At 39.2% G+C, this 27,229-nt stretch overlaps 1 protein-coding gene and 1 pseudogene across 1 annotated transcript; one reads left to right on the plus strand and one right to left on the minus strand.

Moving 5' to 3' along the window:
- LOC148122403 (ubiquitin carboxyl-terminal hydrolase CYLD-like) lies at positions 1–22,505 on the plus strand. The gene is made up of 15 exons (XM_087905756.1): positions 1–303; positions 492–597; positions 4,893–4,991; positions 8,859–8,975; positions 9,965–10,389; positions 11,212–11,377; positions 12,174–12,315; positions 13,437–13,559; positions 13,940–14,031; positions 14,897–14,963; positions 17,706–17,838; positions 18,646–18,754; positions 19,518–19,636; positions 19,895–20,111; positions 21,455–22,505. Exons 1-15 carry the CDS (start codon positions 79–81, stop codon positions 21,637–21,639), a joined length of 2,325 nt encoding a protein of 774 aa, XP_087761882.1. The 5' UTR covers positions 1–78; the 3' UTR covers positions 21,640–22,505.
- On the minus strand, positions 6,599–7,222 carry LOC148122404 (small ribosomal subunit protein eS7 pseudogene; annotated as a pseudogene).
- Positions 22,506–27,229: the final 4,724 nt, after the last annotated feature.

Genomic DNA, 27,229 nt, shown 5'->3' on the forward strand with positions numbered 1-27,229 from the left:
GCGGAAGATCGTGGCCAAGGTTTCACTGATGGGGTATATCAAGGGAAACAGCTTTTTCAGTGTGATGAAGACTGTGGCATGTTTGTGGCATCGGACAAGCTGGAGCCCATAGAAGATGATGACAATGAATTGGAAAGTGATTCTGCAGCTCTGGGGGATAAAATGCAGACTGAACCTCCCCCTTTAGAAATAAAGTCAAGAGTCTCTGTGGAGGTTGGAGCAAGTGTGGAATCTGGAACAGTAATATTCTGCGATGTTTTGCCAGGACTAGTGAGTCTAGGATATTTTGTTGGTGTGGACATGGTAAGGATTTTTTAAGTTTTATTATTGTGAATATATATATTAATTTCTAATACAGCCTTTCTTTTGGGAAAAATAGTTAACATTTCTCTATGAAAGATATTTTAGGTAATACTTTTGTATGAAATGTTAGTGTTCATATTTATATTTTATTGACAAAGGTATAAAGGTTTACTTTTTGGCATTTCAAGGATAACCCTATTGGCAACTGGGATGGAAGGTTTGATGAAGTACAACTTTGCAGTTTTGCAAATGTTGAAAGAACAATTCTTCTGCACATCAATGATATCATTCCAGGTATGTCTCCTTTATGTACTCAGAAGATAGTTTCTCATGTATTTTGTTTTGAGAATGCAAATTTATACTAAAGATGGATCTTTTGAAGTTGGCTTTATATTGTAGAATTGTCATTAATAGACTATTCTTTCTTTTCTCCCGAACCAAGGCAATAAAGGTTATTTCTAAAAAGTATGTAAGTATAGTGAAGTTTATACATTATCTCTTACATTGTCTTCTCCAAGACATTCTAATAAAGAAAGAAATCCTGTCTTGCAATTGGAGGGTTCAAAAATACAAAAAATGTTGTCTCTTGGAGTAAGAGATGAAGCTAGAAGCTTTTTAAAAAATTGGTTATCTCATCTAAACTCCACAGAGGATTCAGGATTCTTATTAAATGATGGCTGAAGTTCCTTTTTGTTGTTTTAAATTATTTTTTCATTTATTTTACATCCCGATCTGAGTTTTCCCTCCCTTCTCTCCTCTTGTTCTCCCCACCCCCCGGCCCTGGTTACCTCCCCTCTGTTTCTGTTCAGAGAGCTTATTTTAGTCCCTGAATTTCTTATTTCATAGAGACGGAAACTGAAGGCTCCTAACCTGCATTCTGCCCTTCCTGTCTACCTGTTGGTATCAAGTCATAAATTAATTGTTCTACAGTTTGAACATGCTTCCCATGCAGCTTTTAGTTTTGTAGCAAGAGGCATGAGGTTCATATGACAGCTTTACTTCAGTTCTGCTCTGAAAAAGTCTGACATACTTTACTTTTGATTTCTCTTAAGATATATTTGTTATTGAGAATTTTTATGCATGCATATAATATATTTTGATTATAATACCCCCCAACTCCCCTTGGGCTTCCCACTCCTAATTCTTTTTCTTACTTTTTGGAAACAAATGGTTTATATTCAGGGAAAACATATGTGTCCTTATTTTATTTAGTTGTGTTTACTTTTTCATCCATGTTTTATAGACAGCACAGTTTGGGATGTTTGTGAATTAAAATGTTTTTTTAATGTCACGATGAGTGCTTATTGTTTAAAATACAGCAGTGTAAAAGCACCATTCATTCAGATAGTAGAAAGCCCTCACATAGACTTCTTTAGATGTGGATATTTAGGAGGCAAAGCACATAGACATTCTTGGTGTTGAGACTGTAGCTCCATGGTTAGAATACTTGAGTGAAGCTGTAAGTTCCAGTCTCAGCACTGAACAAAAGTGATGATTAGGGCTAGCAAGATGGCTCAGTGGGTAAGGGCACTTACCCTCAAGACTGATTCCAGGAACTCACATGGTAGTAGCAGAGAATGACTCCTGCAGATTGTCATCTGATCTCGACATGCATGCTATGGCCCATGGGTGCACACACACACACACACACACACACACACACACACACACACAGAGAGAGAGAGAGAGAGAGAGAGAGAAAGAGAGAGAGAGAGAGAGAGAGAGAAATTAACTAAAAAAATTTTAAAATAAAGTAATACCTATGTCGAACTTTCATTTAATAAGTTGAGATAGATGGTAAATGAACAGAATTATGTAGATAGTAAATGGACAGAATCTGTGGTCAGTAAGATGGTGATGAGGCTGGAGAATGGTCAAACAAGGGGTAAAGAAGATGGGGTGCTGCCCTGTCACATTCGTGTGCTCCCACAGACCTCTGAAGGAGACATTTGAGCAGCACACACAAGAAATTATTTGGAGCTGAATTAAGAGGGCCTGTTCTAAAAGTTGGAGAGTTATGCTGATTTTATAATGCTAACTTACTGAGTGACTGGGAAGAAGCTTTTGTAATACCTTTTTTTTAATTATGAATTTTTTCACAGGAGCCAATTCAGGGTAATACTGGTTCTCTATAGTCATATCTCACTGATTTCACAATATCCCACAAATTCCACTTTAATTAGCAAACAAGTATGTTTGAGCATTTTTTTAAGGATTTTTTTTTTCAGAGAACTGTCCAGTGGTGCTTTTGAATGCTTAAAACCTGCGACATTTTTGTTTGAATATAATTATCAATTTTTAGCTATCTTAATTGCATTGTTTTGTGTTTTACATATTATAGTTGAATGAAGTATGTTGTGGGATTGGGAAAATCATTGTTAGTAAAACCATTCAAGAAGGAAGAAGAGCGGCTGGAGAGATGGTTCAAGGTTCAGAGCACTGCCTACTCGTCCAAAGGTCCTGAGTTCAATTCCCAACAACCATATGGTGGCTCACAACCATCTGAAATGAGATCTGATGCCCTTTTCTGGCCTGCAGGCAGACACACAGACAGAATACTGTATACATAATAAATAAATAAAATATTAAAAAATAAAAAGAAGGAAGAAGATTCCTGAGCTGTGGAGCTCAGAGATGCAAAGTTGGTGGCGTGTTTTCATTCTTCTGTAAATTAAAGATTGATGTGTTCCCTCCCCCAAATTTACAGCTTTCTTTCTTTATATATGTATGCATATGACTAATATATGTTTATATTCCAACTCTAAATTTGTTTGAACTGTAAATTGTCTTAGATTCTGCAGTAGCACATAATAAATAGAAAGAAGAAAAGTGAAACTCTTTTGGAATTGGGCTGTAACCTTACAAGGATATTTTTTAGCAGTACCCACCTTAAAAATATTTTAATTATCTTCTATTTCAACAGTGGTATAGAATTAAAATAGCAAAAAAACAAAACTTGAGTTTTATGATTTGGGAGTCCCTTGTCAAGATCTTCAAGATTCCTGCTTGTCGTTGATATTATTGCTGGGTTAGAGCAGTGGTAAGAAAGGAAGAGAATGCTTTTTCTCTTTCATAGTTATTGATATTCATAAACCTTGAATAGTAGGTAATTAGGAATGATACTGCTTTTATACACACAAATTACATGTATTTGCCAACAAAATAAAGCTTGCAATAGACTTTGAAAAAGTAAAATTACTTAAATGAAACTTAATTTGGTATATTTGAATAAGCCTTCATCTATATTTTGTATCATTAACATTCTTTTCTTGAGGGGAAAAACCGTGACAGTGTCTCCTTTAGTTCCTTAGTTTGTTTATTTTTTCTTGCCCAATTACATCCATTTGTGGGACAGAATTAACATTTCTAGCACGTGGGAAAGATTGTTTTTGGAGCAGCTGAACAGTTGGTGAGATCTGGGAAGAATTCTCCCCAGTGAAATATTTCTCACTGTTGGTATCTGGATACCTTTGCTTCACCCTACTGTAAAAGTGTCCCTCTGTGCACTGCTGTTCCTGATGGTCCAAAGCCTTAATGCTGCTGTGACAGCACATCCAGGTTTGTAAAGTTGTGATGAAGTGTGCCAATTTGTGACACTCCTAAAGTATGCGTTTCTTTGAGTAGTGCATTAAAAGTAATACATTGAGCTGTGTCTGTCGTTGTGAAAGTTAAGAGTATAATGCAACTATCAACAACAACTCAGACTACACTGTATGTGCACATTCACAGAAATTTGAAAAGGAAGTCATTTAGTGGGACCCTTTCCTCTTTAGGAAAATCTTTGAATTTAAAAGAAGTTTGCCAGAATTTTTTGTTACCTGTGCTTTGAAGTGAAACTTGGAATGCTTTCTTCAAAAAATTTAGTTCTGTATCTCTGACTTTCTGCATCATTGATTGGTGTGTAATTCTCTGCTTTTCCTGTTTGCATTTGTTTGTATACTTATCTGTGTTATTCTTGGTGCATGATGTGTTTAAAGGTGGATACATACTTAGTATTGAGTGCATTCCTAACTCTGATTTGTCTCCTACCCAGGTTTTTATCAAGCTGTGTTGTGTGAAATACACTGATCCAGCATACTTACTTGGGTGGCTGAGAAAGTTTTATCCAGTCAGTTTAGTGCATCACATTGTTTAGAGATTATCCAGGCATGTGGGCATGTAAAGGCTCCAGTTCTTACAGTAAATAAATTGTCCATGTTTATCTTGGCACGGTCCATAAATGCTTGAGTGTAAAACACTGTAATGTGTAGGGTTGTGCTGGGCATGCTGATCGTGAAAATGTATCAAAAATTATGAATAAGGTTTTCTTTAAAGCTTTTTAAAACTTCATATAAAATTGACTGCATCCGAATAACTTTTCAAAAATTAAAGCATTTTGATAACTGATGATTATATTTTCTTACAGAAATTACATTTTTAAGTACAGTGTTGATGTTTTTTCCACCTGAGTAATTACTTTTCAGTTGTGGAGTCTTTAAAGAGAATCTGTAAGACTATAATGATTGTGCTTTTTTTGTTAGAAAAGATTTCTTTTTATGCTAAACTATTTTTCTTCCATATATATTTAAAAAGTATGTTTACTGTTTCAGAGAGCATGACACCGGAAAGGAGGCCTCCCAAACTTGCCTTTATATCAAGAGGTGTTGGTGACAAAGTCTCGTCTAGTCATAATAAACCAAAGGTTACAGGTATGGAGGACATTCTTGGTAGTCTGCATGATAATCTGATTCTCCAAGATGTTAAATAAGCTATATAAGCTATATATACATTCATACATATATATAATTTGTTCCTACACTTTATGTAAACTAAAATTTTATGTACATGATTTTAAGTGAGGATGTAGTAGAGAAACCACCGAAATGGCCAGCCTAGGAGTTGTGGAGGGAGATTTTTATTTGGATAACAGAGAGACAGAACAGCCTGCGGTGTTACACACCTTCAGTCCCAGCACTAAGGAGGCAAAGGTAGGTGGATCTCTGTGTTCGAGGCCAGTCTGGTTGACAGAGCAAGTTACAACGGAAAAACCCTAGAGAGAGGGAGGGAGGGAGGGAGGGGGAGGGAGAATGTACTTTGCTAATGCTAATAGATGCTACAGATAATCATGTCTCTTCTGCCAGTGGTTAGGGAAATGATTCCTTTTGGTAGAGAGGATTTGACTTCACAGGTTCCTAAGGAATGCTTTTTGTCTAACCACCAGCAATCCTCCTATAGTCCTTTGGGGTTGGAGGAAATAGAGTTTTCTTTGGATCTGATACTAGGGACATGGAGACATGGAAAGTACTGAGATTTGCTAGCTATTACTAGCTGGCCAGCATGCCTATCTTAATTGGCAAATTTCAGGCTAATGGAGAACCTCTTCAAAACAAAGCAAAAATCAACAAGATGGCTCTTGAGGACTAACACACACACACACACACACACACACACACACACACACACACCTGCAGACAAACCCACATGTCACACACACAGAAAAGATACCATAAGATCACTACTCTCAGATATAAAGATCACTACTCTTGTTTGTGGTTGAGCGCCTTGCTAAGTTTCCTGTGCTGACTTTAAACTTCTGGACTCTTGTGATCAGCTTTCTGAGTAGCTGGCTACAGGTGTCCCACATAAAGTATGAGTTAAGTTGTGGGGTACAGAGCTTTTTGCTTTACATTAAAAAACAATTGGCTTCACCATGTGCTGTCGAATTCCTACTGATCACCATGAAGTGTCCTTGTAGTTAATACAGAGGCAGGGAAGTGTCTGTAACTGTTTGTGATGCAGGTATAATTTCTCCTTATTTATCAGTCACCCTATAAACCAATGGTTCTCAACTTTCCTAATGTTGTGACCCTTTAATACAGTTCCTCATGTTGTGGTGATTCCCCAAACATTGTTGCTACTTCATAACTGTATTTTGCTACTGTTATGATCGTAATGTAAATATCTGATATGCAGGATGTCTGACATGTGACCCCCAAAGGGGTCGCTACCTACAGGTTAAGGACTGCAGCTATAAACCTATGAGGTATGTGGAAGCTAACAGAATGAGAATTACATGTTCTCTACTGGTGTCATGGGGAAGTTTCTGGAAGAGAAATAAGTTTTACTTAGCGTTTTGAACTTCAACTTGTATTACATCTAGTTATCAAGACCCACATAATTAGTCTCTAGTATAATTTGTTCTGCAATAAATATAATTTGTGAGAAATTATGGTGTTTTGTTTTTTCAGACATGGAAAAATTAGAACTTTTATTACTATTTTTTGACTATGAATGACACTTAATTCATTTATTTTCTTTATGACTGAAACTCTGGGAATTCCAGATTAACATCCTTGCCCGTGGGCTTCTAATACATACCAGAAAAAGTTTCGACCTGTGTTCTGCTTGTTCTGCTGAGCTTTGTCTAAATGAACCTTTTGGAGCTGACACTGCCATCCATTCACATGGAGTATCCACAGTTTCACTTGGGAAGAACAAGTCCCCAAGGATGGCGTCATGTACAGATGCCAGGGTGCCGCTTTTGGGTGCTTTTTTGCTTATTTTTTTGTACAGTTTTTCTGAGTTGGTTTGGGCAGAATCTTCCTCGAGCAGTGAAGACTGCATGCTTGCCACTAAACTTTTTCTCTAATTCATGAACCAGCCAGACTTAGATTTTCTGGAAAGATTTCTGCTGAGAAACTGGTGCTAAAATAAGGATTGCTTTCTGACCATCACCAGCTTTAGTTTCCTTGGCTGTGGTGGGTGATACTGAGTTTCCAAGCTGTGCCTTGAGATCTGAGTTCATCTCCAGCTCGAGCAGTGCTTGAGAGATGCTAGACTCGAAGTCATATGTCTTCTTGTCATTGGGCTTCATAGTCTTGGTGCTTGAGCTGATCATGGCCTTCTCCTGAAAGGAGGAAAGTACCACTGGTCATGTGGGTTGTGGGTTGCATTGTCAGACCATTGACAGGCACAGGCCAAATATTCCACCACATCCCTACCGAGGGCACAGGGTAAACTGCAAAGAACAAGGAATTGTGTTAATAAAATTCTAAGATGTTTATATTGTAAGTCTAAAAAAAGTTAAATTATTTCTTTTGTAATGTTGGGGATCAAAGTCAGCAAAACCTTATAAGCTACGCAAGTACTTTATTACTCAGGTATTGTTCCAGACACTGAAATTACTTTTTTATTTTTTATTATTTTTTTAATTTTTTTTTGATGCTTGCATCAAATCTAGCATCTTAGAGAAACTAATATAGAACTCTACTACTGAGCCACATACCCACCCTAAACCTGAATGTTTTTTAACTTAATTTGTTCATCAATTTGTATTGTCACATTTGAAGTTTATGAAGGGAAATTATAATCATGAGTCACTTATTAATGGGATGAGTTCTGAGAAGAGCATCATTCGGCAGTTTTTTTTTTTGTGTGACTATTGTATGAGACCTCTTGTTTGTTCCCAGCTGCTCAGCCCCAAAATAATCACACAGAAACCATATTATTTGCAATACTGTTTGGCCAATAGCTTAAGTATATTTCTGGCTAACTCAACTTAAATTAACCCATCTCCATTAATCTATGTATTGCCACGAGGCTGTGGCTTACCCGGTAAAGCTCCAGTGTCTCCAGTGGGGCTACATGGCTTCTCTCTGACTCTGTCCTTCTTTCTCCCAGCATTCAGTTTAGTTTTCCCCACCTAGTTCTCTTCTACTCTTATCAGGCCAAGCCAATTTCTTTATTAACTCATGGTATTCACAGCATGCAGAGGGGAATCCCACATCATGTGACCATCGTAGAATGCACTTCACAAACCTTGGTGAAAGAACTTTGTGTATGTCTAGGCTCTATAACACTGCTGGATGTTCTTTTGTTGACTACAATGGGGTTTCATCCTGTGGGTCGTGACCTCTTTGGGGTTTGAATGACCCTTTTATTGGGGTCGTTTAAGACCATTGGAAAACAAAGATATTTATATTACAATTCATAACAGTGGCAAAATTGAAGTTATGAAGTAACAATGAAAATAATTTTCTGTATGGGGTTTTCTACAGCATGAGGTATTGTGTTAAAGGGTAGCAGAATTAGGAAGGTGGAAAACCACTGTTATATGGTATGGATGATAGAGGTTAAATTTGTGAGCCAGTAATTTCATCAAATTAAAGTAGAGGTGACATTGAAAAATAGACTACGTGGAATGATTTTTTTTTGAGTCCAGGTTTCTTTAGATAGTCTGTAGTCCTGAACTTGCTCAATAGACCAGGATGGCCTCAAACTCAGATATGCCTGCCTCTACTAAGTGCTGGGATTAAAGGCTTGTGTCACCACTGACTACCAGAATGGTTTCTTAGAGCTTTAATATCAATAGCTAATTTTTATATTAATTTTATAACTCCTACTCTCTTCTGTGTTGACTAATTACCAAACTTTTAAAGCCAAAGACAATACAATACTATGTATGTGTATATTAGTTGTGTGAGCAGTTGTTATACCATACACATGTTAATTTATTTATAAAATTTCTTTTTGTAACATATTGGCTTTTTTAAAAAGGAACTTTTCTTGTTCCATAGGATCTACCTTAGACCCTGGAAGTAGAAGCAGATCTGAATTATTTTACACCTTAAATGGATCATCTGTTGACTCACAACAGCAATCCAAATCCAAAAATCAATGGTACATCGATGAAGGTAATCTATAATTTTAGTTCTCTTTATAATGATACCCTCTGTTTAATATGTAAGGGGAAATGACTTTTTCATCAATATTTGTTAATTTTGGAAACAGTGAATAGATCATTGCTAATATGACAATATTGCTGAACTAAAATATTAAACATAGTTTGAACTACACTGTTATTAGGGTTGAGGATACATTTGAAATGTTAGTAGTCTGGGTTTTGTTTTGCTTTGCTTTTTTTTTTTTTTTTACCCGAGACAGGGTTTCTCTGTATAATAGTCCTGGCTGTCCTAGAACTTGTTCTGTTGACCAGACTGGCCTCGAACTCACAGAGACTCACCTGCCTCTGGTTCCTGAGTGTTGAGATTAAAAGTGTACACCACTATGCCCAGCAGTCTGTTCTTATGTCTTAATACATTTACTTAGGATCAATTGTTTCTAGAAATGAAGTGACTCATTTAAAGACTTGCCTATCTTTCTTTCTTTAAAGCATCCTACCTTTCCTTGTTTCTTAGATATCATTCTCCTTTCATGTATTTATTTCCTTCATCTGTTCAGCAAATAGTTATTGAGACATTCTCAGGCTACAATGACAAAGAATAAAACAGATATAGCTCCTTGCCTGTTTGAAGTTGTAGTCAGAGTACTTTAAATGTGTTTTTTTTATTTTAAAGATTTATTTATTATGTATTCAGTATTCTGTCTGTGTGCAAGCCTGCAGGCCAGAAGAGGGCACCAGACCCCATTACAGATGGTTGTTAGCCACCATGTGGTTGCTGGGAATTGAACTCAGGACCTTTGGAAGAGCAGGCAATGCTCTTAACCTCTGAGCCATCTCTCCAGCCCCCAGAGTGTTAAGATAGAAATTTTACAGTGCTTTCAAGCAGACTTGCAAAGGGATCATGTGATCAGTTAGACTAGAATTTTGTATTGTTTTTAGAGATGCCTTATATTTAATGTTCTTGAACAGCCTTTTCTAATTAAGGACAATTTTTCATAGTTGCAGAAGACCCTGCAAAGTCACTTCCAGAGCTGTCTCCAGACTTTGAACATTCATCACCTCCACCAAAACCTCCTTCCATGAATTCCTCATCTAGCGAGAACAGATTTTACTCTCTACCGTCCATGAATTCCTTATCCAGCGAGAACACATTTTACTCTCTACCGTCCAGCCTGACCAAGATGCCCAATACTAATGGCAGCATTGCTCACAGCCCTCTCTCGTTGTCAGTGCAGTCTGTGATGGGCGAGCTGAACAGTACATCTGTCCAGGAGAGCCCTCCCTTGCCCATCTCTTCTGGTAATGCATACGGCCTAGAGGTGGGCTCACTGGCTGAAGTGAAAAAGAATTCCCCAATCTATGGGGTTATCCGTTGGATTGGCCAGCCGCCTGGGTTCAGTGACGTGCTAGCTGGACTGGAACTGGTAATTTATTTTGGCTTGAAATCTACAACTTTTCTTCATGAGGTTTTAAAACTAGGTTTTCCTCTATTAGATAATTTCTTGGGAAGTTATTTTTTCTCAAAAAAAAAGAAGCCAGTAGTAGAGGAAATATTATAGTATTGCTTACCTTTACCCTTTGCCATTCCTCAGGCTCTCGCCCACTCATTCCTCATGTTTGTTTGTTGTGATCAAGGAATAGATTGATTTTTAGGTTAGAACATGTGGTCTCCACATACAAACAGAATGCAGCAAAAGAAGCAGTCCAGTGACCAGCTTTCCTCCTTACTCCTTATCCTCCTCCCATTGTAGTCAGTTCAGGGATGTGACTGACTTTAAAATTAATCATCATGTTTGGAGTCTTTGGGAGAGGGGAAGGTTTTATTTTTGGGTCTTGAAAAAGCATATTGTGTGATATTTCACAACCAGGATGGAGAACTTGAATAAATTTAGCTATTACCTAAATATAGTTTTTAATTTTTTTTTCACTTGTCTTCTTGCTGGTGAGGAACTAGTTAATTTATTTACTTCTGCCCCTTGATTTTAATACTTTTGAAATGGCTCAGGGAAACTCAGTAAACCAGGGAAGTTCTAAGCATGTATTTTGAAAAGAAATGCATCAAATACTTCTCAGAGGGCTAAAGAATTAGTTTCTTAAACCACCAGCTGAGGGCCAAAGCACCAGTTAGTCAGTCCCTTTTCCTTGGTGCTGTTCTGTTCAGAAAAGATTTGAAAAAGAAATTCAGAAAAGGTGAAAACTCCATAGCTCTTCCCGGTGTAACACATACCAAAACCTTTCTTTTTCAGGAAGAGAAATGTTCAGGCTGCACAGATGGCACGTTCAAGGGCAGGCGCTACTTCACCTGCGCCCGGAAGAAGGCCCTGTTCGTGAAGCTGAAGAGCTGCAGGCCTGACTCTAGGTTTACGTCCTTGCAGCCTGTCTCTAATCAAATTGAAAGATGTAATTCTTTAGGTAATTGGATACTTTTCATTTATTTACCCATCTGGAATGACTGTTTCTGGCTACTGTTCAGTACCTGAGGTGACAGTGTTAAATGATTCGTTTACTTTCAAAGTTGGTAAAGATTCTTACTTGGTGCATAAGTGAGTTGTTCTAAGAGGAGATATGTTGAAAGAAGAGTTAGGAAAAGTGTTTAGGATCTAAAGAGTGAAAGGCAGTGTTTTTTCCTTCTCTTTCACTGATTATAGACATTAAATTTTTGGCAGTATGGGTGGTAGAAATGAAAATGTGGTCCCTTTAGCAAAAACTTCCCCTCCGCGTCTATTTAAGTCCCTCATTCAGGATGTCCTCATGAAGAAATCTGATACGGTCTGGGGATGCAGTTGGCTTGACAGATGGAGGACAATTCTTCTCATTGTCACTAGCTTGCTGATGCTGGCCTTTCCCTTAACCATAGTGAGAGTCAAGCAGGAGGGAAATAGGGAAACCATCTTTATGAAAAACATTTTTCTTAATGTTGAAGAGTATTTTGGAAACTTGTTTCTTTTTATCCTTGAAAATGAAACATTGTGGAGTAGTAACAAAATATTCTTTGACAGATGCTTAATTGACTTAATTTTCTAAACTCTATGACAGGAATGATGTTGAAAGTGAATATCGCATTTTTATAAGTCCAGATAAATATCAGTTAACTGAAGTAAAAAATGCAGAGGATGTCAAAATATACTTTAAATAATATATATGTACATGCATATGAATATATACTGTTGTGATTTAAAAGAATTATTTTTATTTTTTATCTTCTCAGCATTTGCAGGCTACTTAAGTAAAGTAGTGGAAGAAAATACTCCACCAAATATGGGAATAAAAGGATTAAAAATAATGACTGGAAAGAAGAAAGGCATCCAGGGCTATTACAATTCTTGTTACTTAGACTCAACTTTATTCTCGTAAGTTCCTATTTTCTGCAGTAAGTGTATGTAGTGCTGTGTGGGGTAGAAGGGAGACAGGTATGTATGTGTGTGTGTGAAAGAAGGTGCCAGATGCCTTTAAGTAGAGAAACTGACAGTTAGGAAAGATCATGAGATTTGGTCCTTAGTGACTAAAGAATTTCATATCCTATTCCTAGATCCAAAGCACTAATCTAAAAATACTGCAATGAATAATGAGTGAACAGATACTCTGAGGACATCTGCCTCCAATGTAGATGATTGCACGTATGCCAAGTAACCTGCAGCAAGCTATTGGCATTGCGTGCTGCGTGTGTTCTGGAATATTGAGATGATCATAAAAATTCTTAATATTAAAAATTACTTTCCATGGGATCACTGTTGCCCTCCTTTGTGTAGTTTTCCCTAAAGTGGATCAAGTTGAACAGCAAGGATCATTAGGCCATAAAGATTAAATCTGTAGCAGTAAGGGTTGTGCATTGCCAGTTAAATTAACTGAATCTGCCACTCTGTAGGCTGTGCCACAAGAGTTAGGAAGTTAGTATGGATGTTAGAATTTTAAAAGTAGACAGCAGAATAAAGGTGGGTCTTTTCGTTGGTGGAATACTTTTGATTAAACAAACAAGCAAGCATTACTATAATATTCCTTAGATTTACTGATAAAAATTAATTTTAACTAAATTTATTTTCTTTGATACCAGCAAATTTTTATTGCTAATCACTCACAAGTTATTTTAAGGAAATGCCTATCTTATGATAATGAGATGAATGTGTCCTGACTAGTCTGATCTGGTCTTGACCAGTCTCTGTCTTTCTCCCTATGTTGTCTGTGTGTGTGTGTGACCGATTTCCAGGCCCCTCTTGGTTTATGTAAACAAGCTTCTTTCCTAATGTTCTCTGGCGCGTTTTCAACCTTCACGTGTATGGTGCAGTCTTGGTGTTTCTGGTCCGGATCTGCAGGGTCTCTGGGTGCTGAGCACAGGGCCTGTGCTGTCTGTTCATGAGTTCTTATACCAGTGGTTCCCTACACTTTATCCCTTTGCCTCTTCCTACTCCTTTAAGAATCTTTCTCAAATATGATTGTTTTTATAACATGAGGAAAATATTCTTTTCTTTTGCAGCTTATTTGCTTTTAGTTCTGTCCTGGATACTGTGTTACTTCGACCCAAAGAAAAGAATGATGTAGAGTATTATAATGAGACCCAGGAGATACTAAGGACAGAAATAGTCAATCCTCTGAGAATGTAAGTAGAAGACATGTGTTTTGTCTTTAGTTGGTGTTCTGTTTACTGTTTTATTGTATATCCTATTTTATAAACTAAGTGTTTTAATATAATAAGCAAATGCCATTTAAAAATCGCTTCACTCAGGCTTCATAAAAAGTTCAGAATTGTATTAGTACATGGTAGTTATTTTTAAGGTGTTTAATAGTATCTGGGAACAACTCCAATTCTCAGACTTTCACTTTTCAAACTTCTGTAAGAAGCCTACAGTTGTTTCTTAAAAATAAATGCCTTGTCTATTGTTTTTTTAACATGTTAGAATTGTATGAAAAGTATTTGGTTATTAAGATGTGTCATATAACTCACTGTGCCAGTGTCAGTTAATTCACTTTTATCAACAGATATGGATATGTGTGTGCTACAAAAACTATGAAACTGAGGAAAATACTTGAAAAAGTTGACGCTGGATCAGGATTTACATCTGAAGAGAAAGGTGACCCTTTTAATTTATAATATATGCACTGAAAATAGCTTGAAAGATAATTATTTCCTGAAATATACCTATTTTAGTTTAGAGGATTAAATTTAAGTTAGAATTATTTGAGAGGGCTTGGAGTATACTCATTGGTAGAGTATGTAAGAGGCCTTAAGTTTGATTCCCAGCACTGCAAAAATATGAAAAAAGTTTCTTTTCTATGTGACATGCATATTTCTCCTGATTTTGTGATTCTTCTAAAGTGATGTGATGTGAAAGAAGTCTTTAATAGGCCAGCCAACTGGCTCTCCAGAAGATGACCAAGTAAAGAGCTGTCCTTGTCCCCAGCAGTGCTGTTTGGAGCTGCTTCTCTTCCTGTAAAAGGGAGTGTCCCCAGCGCTCAGTTTCTCACTGTGCTCCCTGTTGAAAGGGGCTCTGGAACAGCTGGCCAGTACTTCTGTCTACTCACAACTGAAAAATTTGCTCAGATTCAACTCCTGAATTTAAGTTTGTTAACAGTACACTATAATCAGCTGTGGCATTTATACACATGGCTAGTACTTAAATAGAAGAAAAAGTAGGGCATATATCAGGTATTATTCTACTGAACCCCCAAATGACATAAAAATGATTTCACTGTGTGTGAATGAGTATATTCTGTTAATATATGACAACGTGACAACAAATGAAAAGGTAATGTTTACTATAAGTTTTTTCTTGCCAGAAGAACCCGAACTAAGTAAACTTTTATTTAAAATAATATTACACGAATGAAATTAATTTCATTGTAGAAATATGTCTCTCATAAAGAATAGAATGGTTTTTAAATTTTCTCTGTGATTCACTTAGGTTTTTTGTTTTGTTTTGTTTTGTTTTCTCCTAGACCCTGAAGAATTTCTAAGTGTCCTGTTTCATGATATTTTAAGGGTTGAACCATTGTTAAAAATAAGGTAGGTCTCAAGCTGTCTAGAAGTACCTTCAGAAGTAGACCTTCTTTTTCACTGCCATTGCAGTGTGGGCCTTAGTTTTTTTAGTGGCTGAACTCTCTGTCTCTTAGGCCCCAAGTTTTTTGAGACTGGCTTTCTTTGTGTAACAGTCTTGGCTCCTGGCTGTCTTGGAATTCACTTTGTAGACCAGACTGACCTCAAACTCACAGAGATCTGCCTGCCTCTGTCTCCTGAGTGCTGAAATGAAATGTATGCTTCACCACACCCGACTTAAGCATACGATTTTAAAGCTATTACTTTCTACTCTTTGTCCCGATAGGTTCTTGGTCATCTTTAATGCAGAATACATTCATTGTAACTTCAGAAGTTTCCATAATTTTTAATGTTTCAACACTGTTCAAAAATAGTCTTTTTAACCATGAGTTCCTGAAAAACCAATAAGCAAGTTTTATACTTCCAGCTTACAGTGGCACAGGGTTGGCTTCTCATCCTAAAAGGAAGGAGTTGGGGGCAGAGCAAGAAAGAAAGGTCAGACCAAAGCAAGAGTAACAAGAATATCAAGGCAGGGCGACCCAGGCTCCTTGTAACTGGGCAGTGATGTCACAAGCCTCACATGTTCATCGTAGAGCTACAGGATTTTGTGATGAGTATAGGACCTCAGGACCCACCTATTATGGTCTGCACCACAAAGACAGGTTCAAACCATACCAATCCGTGAATGTTTTTATATTAATGTTTGTAAAATGTCAATATCCACTTTTTAAAAGTTACCAAATTTGTATTCTTGTGCCCTTGGATTGTCCCTAGTGGAAAATACAACCCAACTAGCATGGCTTGGTACAGTTTCACAACTTGGTTTTGATTCTGTAGGTTTCCAGACTTCTAAAACACTAGCTGTGGTGGTTTTTTTTAATTATTTTTATCATTTTCTAAAATTTTCATAAACTCCATATTGTATACTGAGCATTTTTCCCCTGTACCTCCATCGCTTCTGTCCCTTTCCCTGTCTCCCTCCTCATAGTTCCTTTGTTCCTTAGACAACATCATGTCTACTTTCGTGTCATATACAAATTAATGCTTTTTATCTATCTGTAGAAAATCTAGGAATCATAAATGAAAGAAAACATACATTGTTTCTCTTTATGGGACTGGTTTAATTTGTTTAGTATGTTTCTTTCCAGTTGTATCCATTTTTTGTGACTGACATACTTTGTTCTTTATGGTTAAAAAACTTCCCTGTGCATATGATTTTAGGAGTGATTTTTGTTGTTTTGTTTTTCGTTTTAGGTTTGGTTTGATTTTTTGAGACAGGTTTCTCTATATAGCCCTGACCATGCTGAAACTTGCTTTGTAGATCAGGCTGGCCTCGAACTTACAGAGATCCACCTGCCTCTGTCTCCTGATTGCTAGGATTAAAGGTGTGCACCACCATGCCTGGCCCTGGAAGTGAGTTCTGAGTGGCTGTTGTTCCTCCCAGTTTTCTGCTACAGTGTTAGGGCACTATGCATCTCTTCCTCCATTCACTAGCTGCCATGCCTCTCCTGGCCATCCTTGATATTTCTGGGTGTGATTTTTTTACCTCCATTATTTTTGTTTTTTCTTCTATGCTGTTTTTAACTATGAATTTTTCTATGATTTTTTGTAGTCATCAACAACCAATTGAAATGTTATTCTAGAATAACTGCTAGTTTCTTAGATTATAATCTGTTTTTGTTAGCTTTGAGTCCTCAAGGGTGCTCTAACTAGTTACCAGATTTTATGTTTTGTAAATTCAGGACATAATTTGCTTGGGGCAGCTGAAGATCACAATAGGCTGCTCTCTGAATTACAGAAGTTTTGTGATAAAAACTGCTGATAGTTTTTTTTTAAACTCTTTAAATCTAGACATACATTTAAATAATCTGATTCTAAACCCAGACAGCTGGCTAAAAAAGATAAGCGGTAAGCTGAAAGATGAAAAACAGTTTTCTCAGTAGAGTTAGTTTTAATGGTTACTAGTAAGCTGGTAAGGGAAGGGAGATGTTGGACCCTCATGTTTCATCATGACCATTTACCTGGTGTTTGTCAAGTTGGTGGGTGACCATCTAAAGAGCTGCTGGTAGCTAAAAGCCTAGAGGATATTTGTTAGGGTTCTTGAGAGTCACACCTTGCCCTGCTTTGACTTGCTAGGAAAATATCCCTCCCTCCCGCCCTCTTCCTCCCTCCCCCTCCCTCCCTCCCTCCCTTCGTTCCTCCCTGTCCCTCCCTCCCAGGGCTTTTATTTTAGGAAGTAAAGACATTTGATTTAGAAGGTCTAAGAGTCTGTCGCTGAGACATTGTAGCATCTGTTCTAGTCAGTAAAATCAGTGCTCACAACTGTCTATAACTTCAGTGGAAAACACATCCGTGGAAAAACACCAATGGACATAAAATAATTTTTTTTATAAAAAAAAAGCAGTTGCTACGTTCTAAATTCGGAGGGAGAAGGACTGATTATTGTTCATATAGTGTTTCTTGATTGGAATATTATTCTACATTTTTCTTGTGATGGCAAGAAAACTTTTGAATAATTTATAAATAAGGCAGAAGAAATAATTTATGAGGTCTTCTGCATAAGCACATTTAATTATCTCATCCAAATCATTGTCTTTCACCTGGCGTGTGGACGATCCAAAGCTCGACATGAGCATTTGATGTTGTGGCCTCAGGTCCATCAGACGGCGTTTGATAGCTGGCTTATGTGCATTTCCTTCTGTGTGCTTCCAGATCAGCAGGTCAGGAAGTTCAGGATTGCGATGTCTATCAAATTTTTGTAGAAAAAACCAAAGAAATTGGAGTTCCTACAACTGAGAAGCTACTAGAGTGGTCTTTCATCAACAGCAACCTGAAATTTGCAGAGGTTAGTGATTGTTACTGGACTTGTATTGCTACTTTATTTTGTTTCTTATCAGTGCTAGAGGCCTTTTGTACACACTATCCCAAGTGCTGCCCCACTGAACCACACCTAGCTATCACTGTGCTTTAAGCAAAAATAGTTTGAAGAAACAGTTAAGAAGACACATTTTCTTTTTAAATGGTATTCTAACTTTGTTCTTTTTAAAGACAGCCGCTTAGCTTAAGTTGGAATGTTTTGGATTTGCAAAGGGAACAAAAGCTAATTTTTAAGTTTCAAGTAGCTCAATGACAAAGATATGTGTGCATACATGTTTATGTGTTCAGCTGTCATTTTACCCATGCATAGTATCTAAACATGTCAAAGGTAATGTTATTTTTTTCTCCCTCTGTTAAGAGATAAAATGCCAATAAATTCTTGTGTATGGGTTTGCTGATGAATGCAATAGAAACGTCTCTGACTGTCAGAATGTGTGATCTCTGCAGTGCATGCTGTGGTCTGTTTTGTCATGTTCATCTCCGGGGATGTCCGGAAAACCTGTAGCTTATTGCTGCTCTGCGTCCACACTGTACATTCACAAGTGGGCTCTGCTTCACGGGCCAACAGCACTGCTGACACCACTACTGGGTTTCACAGCTATGACTATTTCAGTTCCATAGGGAAACGTTTTCTTTTACACGTTTCCTCCATTAGTACAGGGGTTAGGACTCAAGGCTTGGGACATGCTAAGTAAGCACTATAATGAGCAAAGTGCCCAGTTCCTCAGGACTTTGGTTTCTAAAACTATGTGTCTTTTTTTTTTTTTCTTTTAAGGAACCATCATGCTTGATTATTCAGATGCCTCGGTTTGGAAGAGACTTCAAACTGTTTGAAAAAATTTTTCCTTCCCTAGAATTAAATATAACGGATTTGCTTGAAGACAGTAAGTATATAGTCCTTTCTTTGTTTTTTTGTTTTGTTTTAGAGATAGTTGACCTGGACTTTTCATTAGTTATGGGTATAATACTTCTGACAGGTAATTCAGTATTTGAAGAGCTTAGACATACTAACTCAATAATTTGACTGCTAGAATTTATTCTAATAAAAGGAGGTAAAAATAAATCATTTAAATGGAAATTTACTTACTATCTGACAAGAAATTAGAGACAAGTCTAAACAATAGACCTGTGGGAAAACGGTGTGTGGTAGTTATGGTGGAAGGGAAAGCATCGAGAGGCTAGACGAGAGAAGCTTGAGGTACACATGCACCTGGGTGCACATACTTATATAAATATTCATACGTAAAATTGTTAGAGAAAGTTCACAATAGCAGTGATTGTTACTTACTGACTTAAGATCATATATGCTATTAGTCTTTAATACTTACTTTATATCTTTGAACATTTCATGACCAGAAGAACAATTCTAGAATAGGTTAACAAAATGGTTACATATATACATATATATATATATGTATATGTGTATGTATGTGTGTGTGTGTATATGTGTGTGTGTATATGTGTGTGTGTGTGTAGTCCTTAAAAATACTACAGATACAAAAAAATTCAAATGAAATTTTAAGAGGGTTAGAGAGGACTAGGCCTTTCTTCTCCCCAGCCCTCAAGCATCCTTGTTTTCAAAGTATAGCTTTTATTTTTAATGACAGAATGTCTTTTTAAAAGCTTCTCCCTTCCCTCTTTGCGTAGCTCCGAGGGAGTGCCGCATCTGTGGAGGACTTGCCATGTTCGAGTGCAGAGAATGCTATGATGACCCCGATATCACACCTGGGAAGATCAAGCAGTTCTGTCAGACCTGCTGCACTCAGGTGATCCACACGCCCTGCACCAGTCAGATACTGATGGTCCAGAAGGCAGGGTTTGAGAGCCTTTCAGAGTCAAAGGGCATTTTAAACATTCACAGGAAATGTTCATGTCTCTTCTGCCAGTGTGTGTGTGTGTGTGTATGTGTGTGTGCCTGTGTGTGTATAGATCTTGATTGTGGTGGTCAGTGAAAGCGATTAGAGTCTGCCCTTGAAACATGGCATTTAGCTCAATTGTGGTATTTTCTTCATGATCCATTTTAGGTTCACCTCCATCCCAAGAGAAAGAATCATACGTATCACCCAGTAACACTTCCCAAAGACTTGCCTGACCGGGACTGGAGACACGGCTGCATCCCCTCTCAGAAGATGGAATTGTTTGCTGTTCTTTGCATAGAAACGAACCACTATGTTGCATTTGTGAAGTATGGGAAGGATGATTCTGCATGGCTCTTTTTTGACAGCATGGCTGATCGAGATGGTATTTAAAACTTTTCTTTTGGAGTGAGATGCTTCCTAGTGAGAGCACGTGTTCGTAGTAATAGGGTATTTTGTGAGCAAATTCTCTAAAGGATACCGCAGTGTGACAGACTTTAATCTTCAAAGGGTATTACTTATTCTATACTCAAACTAAGGAGCAATAATGTTGTGACATCTTGGTCCTTACATGGATTTGTTAAAGAATCCTAGCCATAATCCCAGACTTGGGAAGTAGAGAATTGTGAATCAGAGGTCAGTTTGTATTACATAGTGAGAACCTGTTTCAATTTGTCCCACCTCAAAAGAAAAAAAAAATCCTAAAGTTTATTTAGGGCTGATTTTACCATCTGCTTCCTTTCATTTTTATATACAGTAGAGTAGCCATTTATTGAGGACATAAATGCCAAACTCTGTGGGAATACTTTGGTCATGGAAATCATGGCTGTTTTCCTATTGTCTAAGCTAACGTTAAAGGTGGTGAAGGTTGCATGGTTTGTATTTAACTCAGTCTTTCTGATCTCATGCATTTTATTTCAGGAAGAAATCTTCACTCATTGAGATGTTTTTAGGGAGCTTAGTCATGACTTAGTATACACTTGAGTGACAGGGATCTTGGTAGTAAAGTACTTGTCCCAGTACCTGTACATACCCCGTTTACTCCACATCTCTTCTCCCAAGCCCTAGTTCCCCAGGTCTTCAGGTGTGACTCCGAGTGACAGCTTCTTGACCAGAGGCCCAAGCTGTAGACCAACAGGTCTCCATTTCTCCGTATGCTCTCAGATACCTGAGGGTACAGCCCACCCCTGTGTGTGTGCTTCACTCAGTTAGCATTAGCAGCATGACATTTGGGAAAGCACCTGGGAGATCAAACCCGACCATAGAGCGCATTCTGATAATCAGTATCTAAATCAGCCGTGCTAGAGGTATGCAAGTATGTTCTTAAAACGTAGGGAAGCAGTAGCACTCAAAACTGGCTTTTTGTGGAAAAGAATCAGGCTGCTAGTGTCTGGGAGGAACAGAAAAGTCTGAGGGGCCTAGAGTAGCAGCCTGCAAATCAGGACTGCAGCTTTTCCTAAGTGCGTGTCCTTTTACCAGGTTGGGTTTTGTTTTTGTTTTTCACTTTTCTCTGCTGAACCCTCTCAGAAGCCAAAGGAGACTGTAATTCTAGAAACTGAAAGTCAAACAAAGTTTTTTTTGGTGTTTGTTTTGTTTTGTTTTGTTTTGTTTTTGATTCTGGGAGTCAGTCTTTACTAAATTTTAGGATAGTAAAATTGTTCTGGTGGGACAGGCTGCCAAGAGGACTTAGAAGTTTGCTGCCCTAATGAGAGCTCTCTTTCTCCCTAGGGGGTGAGAATGGCTTTAACATTCCACAAGTGACACCCTGCCCTGAAGTGGGAGAGTACTTGAAGATGTCTCTGGAGGAATTGCACTCCTTGGATTCCAGAAGGATTCGAGGCTGTGCACGCAGACTTCTTTGTGATGCGTACATATGCATGTACCAGAGTCCAACCATGAGCTTATACAAATAATAGGTCATCTGAAATGGGCAGAGGCCAAGCACAAAGCTTACCACCAGGTTTCTTTCATCTGGCAGTTTAGTCCAACACCCATTGCCGGCAATGGGTGTCTTTTGTGTTGATGGCCCTTCAGCAAAGGATTCTTGTGTTTTTAAACAAATTACTTTTGTGTTCTTGAAGTATTTAATAAGCATTTTGCACTTTAGGAAGTATATTTGTGTTGGTTTTTTAAGAAGTTTAATTTAAATGAAGTTTGGTTTAAATGAAGTTAAGTTTAGTTTTCTTTAAGTTTATTGAGTTTATTGCATTGATAACATATTTTTGGAAACATACAATTTTAATTGTGACGTCTAAAATCTCTTTTAGTCCATTGAGGATGTAAGTAAATATTTATTCTTATGGACCAAGGCACCATTGGCCTCTATATAGTTCTCGTGTGCTTTTAAATATTGTTGATATTCACTAGTTATTTATTCTAAGGGGATTATACTGGAGACACAACTGTCTTTGGTTTTATATTATGAAATAGCCTTGTACTGTGGAATGCTAATTCTGGAGAGTCGCCCTCATACTCGAAGTATTCATTAAAAAAATCCCACGGATACTCCCTGGGGGGGGGGTGGTTATTATTATCAGGTTGACCCAAAGGAACACATTTTGTATTCCATTACTGGTATCTTGTTAAAAAATTTTGCCTGAAGAATATTCTTTTTTTTTATGAAAACATGAATAACATTGTATAAAAAAGCCCCTTTCTGTCAGTATGCTCCAATGTAGCCTTAATTTTGTTAAACTTAGAGATGAATGAAGTGCTGCTGTGGAAAGAAATGTACTATGTACTATTTCTGTATCATTAAAATGCAGTTTTTATGACTCTTTCTCTTTGATTTCTTTAGGGGAAGGGTCTTGGGTTGGGGGAACATAGAAGGTGGTTCTTCGTCAGGCTTCCAGGTACACACTGTGTCTAGGGCATGTTTTAGGGTGTTGCCCTTTGACCCTGGACCATAGCGTGGCATCTACCTACTCTGGACATGTGATGAATATGGCTCATCACCATCATCTCTAAGCCTCCAGCCTCCCAAGATGCGGTTTCACCTGCAGGTATGTGACCCAGAGCTGTGCATTACATAGGGTGCATGCTGGGCCTGAGAACTGCCAAGGACGTGGCTGCTTCTCTGTAATGCCCAGGGAATGATCACATGACATTTTAGGAACTGAATTTTTACTCCAGGCTTCTTCTTTTTTCTTTTTTAAACTTTTTTTTAAAAAGATTTTTATTTATTTATTATGTACACAATGCAGTGTTCTGACTGCATGCCAGAAGAGGGCACCAGATCTCATTTAGATGGTTGTGAGCCACCATGTAGTTGCTGGGAATTGAACTCAAGACCTCTGGAAGAGAAGTCAGCATCCTTAACCTCTGAGCCATCTCTCCAGCCCTCCAGGCTTCTTTTAGAAAATAAAATGCTTGAGAAATCCTCCTTTCTTGGAGACTAAGCCACTCACTGCATACAGGAAGAGACGCTAGACTGATCTGAGCTTTATTGCTGTTGTAATACGTCAAGGTTTCTGTTTAGAAAACCCACAGCTTACAACATGACCATGCTGGTAACAGCATGCTGCAGCTCTACATTTTCTTGCTGAATTCAGAGGTTGGCAAACACTTTCCTAGATCTCACTCTTGCGTTTGGGCATATTGATGTGACAGGGATTGCGCTGCCCGTCTGTGTATACGAATGGTCAAGTGAAAACCAATCTTTGTTGAAGAAAGCTGACCTAGCCAGAGGAACTCTGATCCTACCCTTGACCTCTGGCCAGGCTCCCTGACACAATCTGAAGGAAGAGCTGCACTGTCAGTAAGGGTTTTCCATCCTGGCTAAGGATTCTTTTCCTGTGGTGCTCATGGCTGGACGTAGGCCCGTGGGAATATCTGAAGGTGACTCGGAGGTATTGCTCATGGCTGGACGTAGGCCCCTGGGAATATCTGAAGGTGACTCGGAAGTATCTGCCCCGTGTGCAGCCAAGTAGGAACCACTCATGGACAGAGTTTTTTCAAGGGAAGCGATCCTCACATCATCCCTACTGGGATTCTTCTGCTGCAGTGCAAGACAGGCTGTGGATGCGAGTTCCAGAGGGGAAGTAGAAAAGTGTGGGAAAGTTGTGTGTGTTTGGATGCAGAAGAGAGAGTTTAGAAGCAAGGCGGGAGAAGGTTTGAATAAAGAATACTGGCGGGGCAGGAGAGATGGTTCACTGGTTAAGAGCACTGGTTGCTCTTCCACAGGACCTGAGTTCAAACTCCTACACCCACAGGGTGGCTCGCAGCCATTTGAAGTTCCAGTCCCAGAGGAATTTTCTGGACTCTGAAGACAACATCGGTGCACAGAAATAAATAGAGGCAAACACCTATGCACATAAAAGCAAAGATTAAAAAATTTAGAAAGAGTACCAAAATGGGCACTGTGAGGATGCTATGAGTTTTGTTTGGGAAACATTCCAAAGTGTGTGTGAACTCCAGGGGTTGTTTCAGATGTCATTCAAAAGAACAAGCCACCAGTTATGGGAACAACAGTTTGGGGCAGTTTCCTGCCTGTCTTCATCTGTTGCTGAACAGCAGGTCTCGGTGGCCTGCCAGCCACGGTGGGAGACAGAATTACAGTGCTCAGCTTTGATGGTAGGGGTTGTTTCTGGGATGTGATTCCAGCCAGGAGGTGATTGAAGACTGACCTGCAAATTATGGGAACTGGGTGATTTCTCTTAGCAAGGAACTCTTGTTACAAAGAGCGACTAAAATCGCCAAGGATTTTGTCGGGCGACACTACCACTTCTCAAGACTGTATGCCACTGTGGTGGGCTCTGCTTGGTGGCCGGTTGGTCTCACCAGCTTGTGGAATAAATGCCGTCAGTCCTCGAGTCTACACTCAGAGCTTGCTTCCCAGCTCTGGTGCTCCACTGGCCACAGAGGACCAAGACTGCTAGGGGTTGTCATGAGGTGTTATATGGCAGGCAGACCTGGTAAGTTCCCCCAGAGAGGCATTAGGGGAGGTCTTGAAGACAGTGGCTGGGGGCTGGGAGGATGGGAAGCTGAGCGCAGAGTGTGGGGGACGTGGGAGCAACCCTGATGGTTTCCTTTGCTTGTTTTGTGGCGGACATCCATACCACGGCCATTGCAAGCTGTCCATTTTCCAGCTGGAACGGGAAAGGGGCACAGAAGGGTTCTTCAGAAAAGTGCAGAGCATGTCCACTCCAAATGCTAGAGTCCATACCAGGGCTCTGCACACTGCCTAGGAACTGAGCCTAGCCCAATACCATTTTCCCAAGTGGCAGTGTAGTGAGACACAGTCATACCCACTCACCTATTCTGCTTGGGTCTGGCAACAGCCGGATTGTGGACCTGTGACAGAAACCTTGAGGCCTGCACAGCCTGAAGTATTTACTCTGTGGCTAACTGCAGGATAAGTCTACCAGCTGCCGTTACAGCTGTGGTAAGGCAGATACGTAAAGGAAGGGTTTCGTTTCTAAAGGTTGGTCGTCTTGTACATGTAATCAATTATGTATCTCTCTCCTCTGTTCTTCCTCCTCTCTCTCTTCCTTGCTCTCTCTCTCTCTCTCTCCCTCTCTCTCTTGCAAGGTCTCATTCAATAGCCTAGGGAGAACTTGAATTTGCCATAATCCTCTTGCCTCGGTTTTCTGAATACTGGGATTACAGGTGAGAATCAACTCTCCTGCCTCAGTTTAACTTTCATAATGGATGTGTTTAAGACATAGCTCACTGCTGTCTATCCCTGAAGATTTAACTATTGCTTCTCAGGGGGCCCTTGCATGCATTCTTGTTTCCCACGGACTCCTCCAATGCCCTGCATGGACCGTTTCTCCCTGCCCTCTTCACCCTCCTAGATCATTTGCTCCGATCTGCTGTTTGCTGCGGTCTCAGAACCGGCAGCAGGGGCTTCTCTGGTTCTATACTCCCCATCCTGAGTGTGTGACACAAAGCAGGTGCTCAGACACTTGACTGGGGGCAGGGAATTGTTGGCCTCCTATTCGGATAAGCCTTTCTATTCACTACTGTGGACACAGTCAGAATCCCCAAGAGGTGGACAGACATTAGTATCATCATCTTTGAAGGGAAGGGGTTTGCCCAAGCTATCTTGACTGAGCTGTGATGGAGCTAGGAACCAACTTCTGGTCTAAGAGAATCCAGAACCCTCTTTTATGCCCTTCATCTGGTCAGCAGGGTTTCCTGCAGGAGTCGGTGTAGGGTCTGGGAAAGCCCTGAGTGTTCACAGAGGTCTTGGTGGTTGCTCTGAGCTTCTTCTCTGAGAATGACCTGGTGAGAGAGCAGATGTAGGAGAAGAGGAAAGAGATGGCTCCCTTCAGAGGTCTGCTTTTTCCTCCGACTACTTTGCTCGAAAGATGGCAAGGGATCCAAGAGAGTGCTTTGCGTACTCCACCCATCCTTCGCGTTTGCAGCTCAGTGGGAAGTTATGATAACAGTTAATTTCCTAAGTCAACCTTAGTGGGTCAATGAGTGTTCAGATTCAATACTGGTGGAGGGGGACTATATACGTCTGCTGTTAGATAAGATCACATCTGAACTATGGACTCAGCAGAGTAGAGCTTCCCAACCCCCAGCGTTGGCCCGCACCGCTCAGTCCTTCAGAGGGCTGAAGAGAACCAAAGATGGAAGAGAGGAATTTGTCCCTTTCCCTGACTCACTGCTTAAGCTGACCTGACTGGGTTTTGCTGTTGCTGGTGTCTCACAAAAAGAGCTGAAGTAGAGCCCCGTGCTTTCAGATGTCAGTCCGCCTGGGAGGAGGAGAGGGCACGTAGGTCACAGCAGCTCCTGTCATGGTGGGCATGAAGTCAAGGGCATAGAGTAAGGGGTCAGGGGATGATACAGCCCTGAAGATGCCATCACGTCGGGGTGGGTTCATTCATTAGATCAGAAACTTTATGATGTAATTTTCTCCAGAGATGGCTTCCCAGACACCCCTAGAAGTATGCCCCACTAATTTTCTAGTCTTTTCTCAATCCATTCGAGGTGAGTATAAGAATTAACCAGTACTAGATAGGGCATCTTCTTTCATCTTTCCCTGCTTCAAGCTGATAGTCACATCACACGCCCTCGTGGGTCTCAGGCCTTGGGTCCAGTCTGAATTTCATCACTGGGTCTTCTGAGACTTCAGCTTGCAGATGACAACTGTGCCAAAGTTCTGTGGACACTCTTCCTTTTCATCTCTTTAGTTATGTGTCTACCTACCTACCTACCTACCTACCTACCTATCATCTATCTATCTATCTATCTATCTATCTATCTATCTATCTATCTATCTATCATCTATCTATGTATTATCTATCTATCTATCATCTATCTATCTATCTACCTACCTATCATCTATCTATCTATCTATCTATCTATCTATCTATCTATCTATCTATCTATCTATCTATCATGTATCTATGTATTATCTATCTATCTATCATCTATATATCTATCTATCTACCTACCTATCATCTATCTATCTATCTATCTATCATCTATCTATCAATCTATCTATCTATCTATCTATCTATCTATCTATCTACCTATCTATCTACCTATCAA

The sequence above is a fragment of the Myodes glareolus genome, chromosome 4 (assembly GCF_982192425.1).
Source record: "Myodes glareolus chromosome 4, mMyoGla1.1, whole genome shotgun sequence".
In the NCBI taxonomy this organism is placed as follows: domain Eukaryota; kingdom Metazoa; phylum Chordata; class Mammalia; order Rodentia; family Cricetidae; genus Myodes; species Myodes glareolus.

Bases quoted from the DNA above. Each gene is read 5' to 3' on its own strand.
- LOC148122403 (XM_087905756.1), top strand. From the start codon at position 79: ATGTTTGTGGCATCGGACAAGCTGGAGCCCATAGAAGATGATGACAAT. The intron at 4,992-8,858 runs GTATGGAGGACA...CTTGTTCCATAG, and splicing joins TAATAAACCAAAGGTTACAG to GATCTACCTTAGACCCTGGA. The intron at 13,560-13,939 runs GTAAGTAGAAGA...TTTTATCAACAG, and splicing joins ATAGTCAATCCTCTGAGAAT to ATATGGATATGTGTGTGCTA.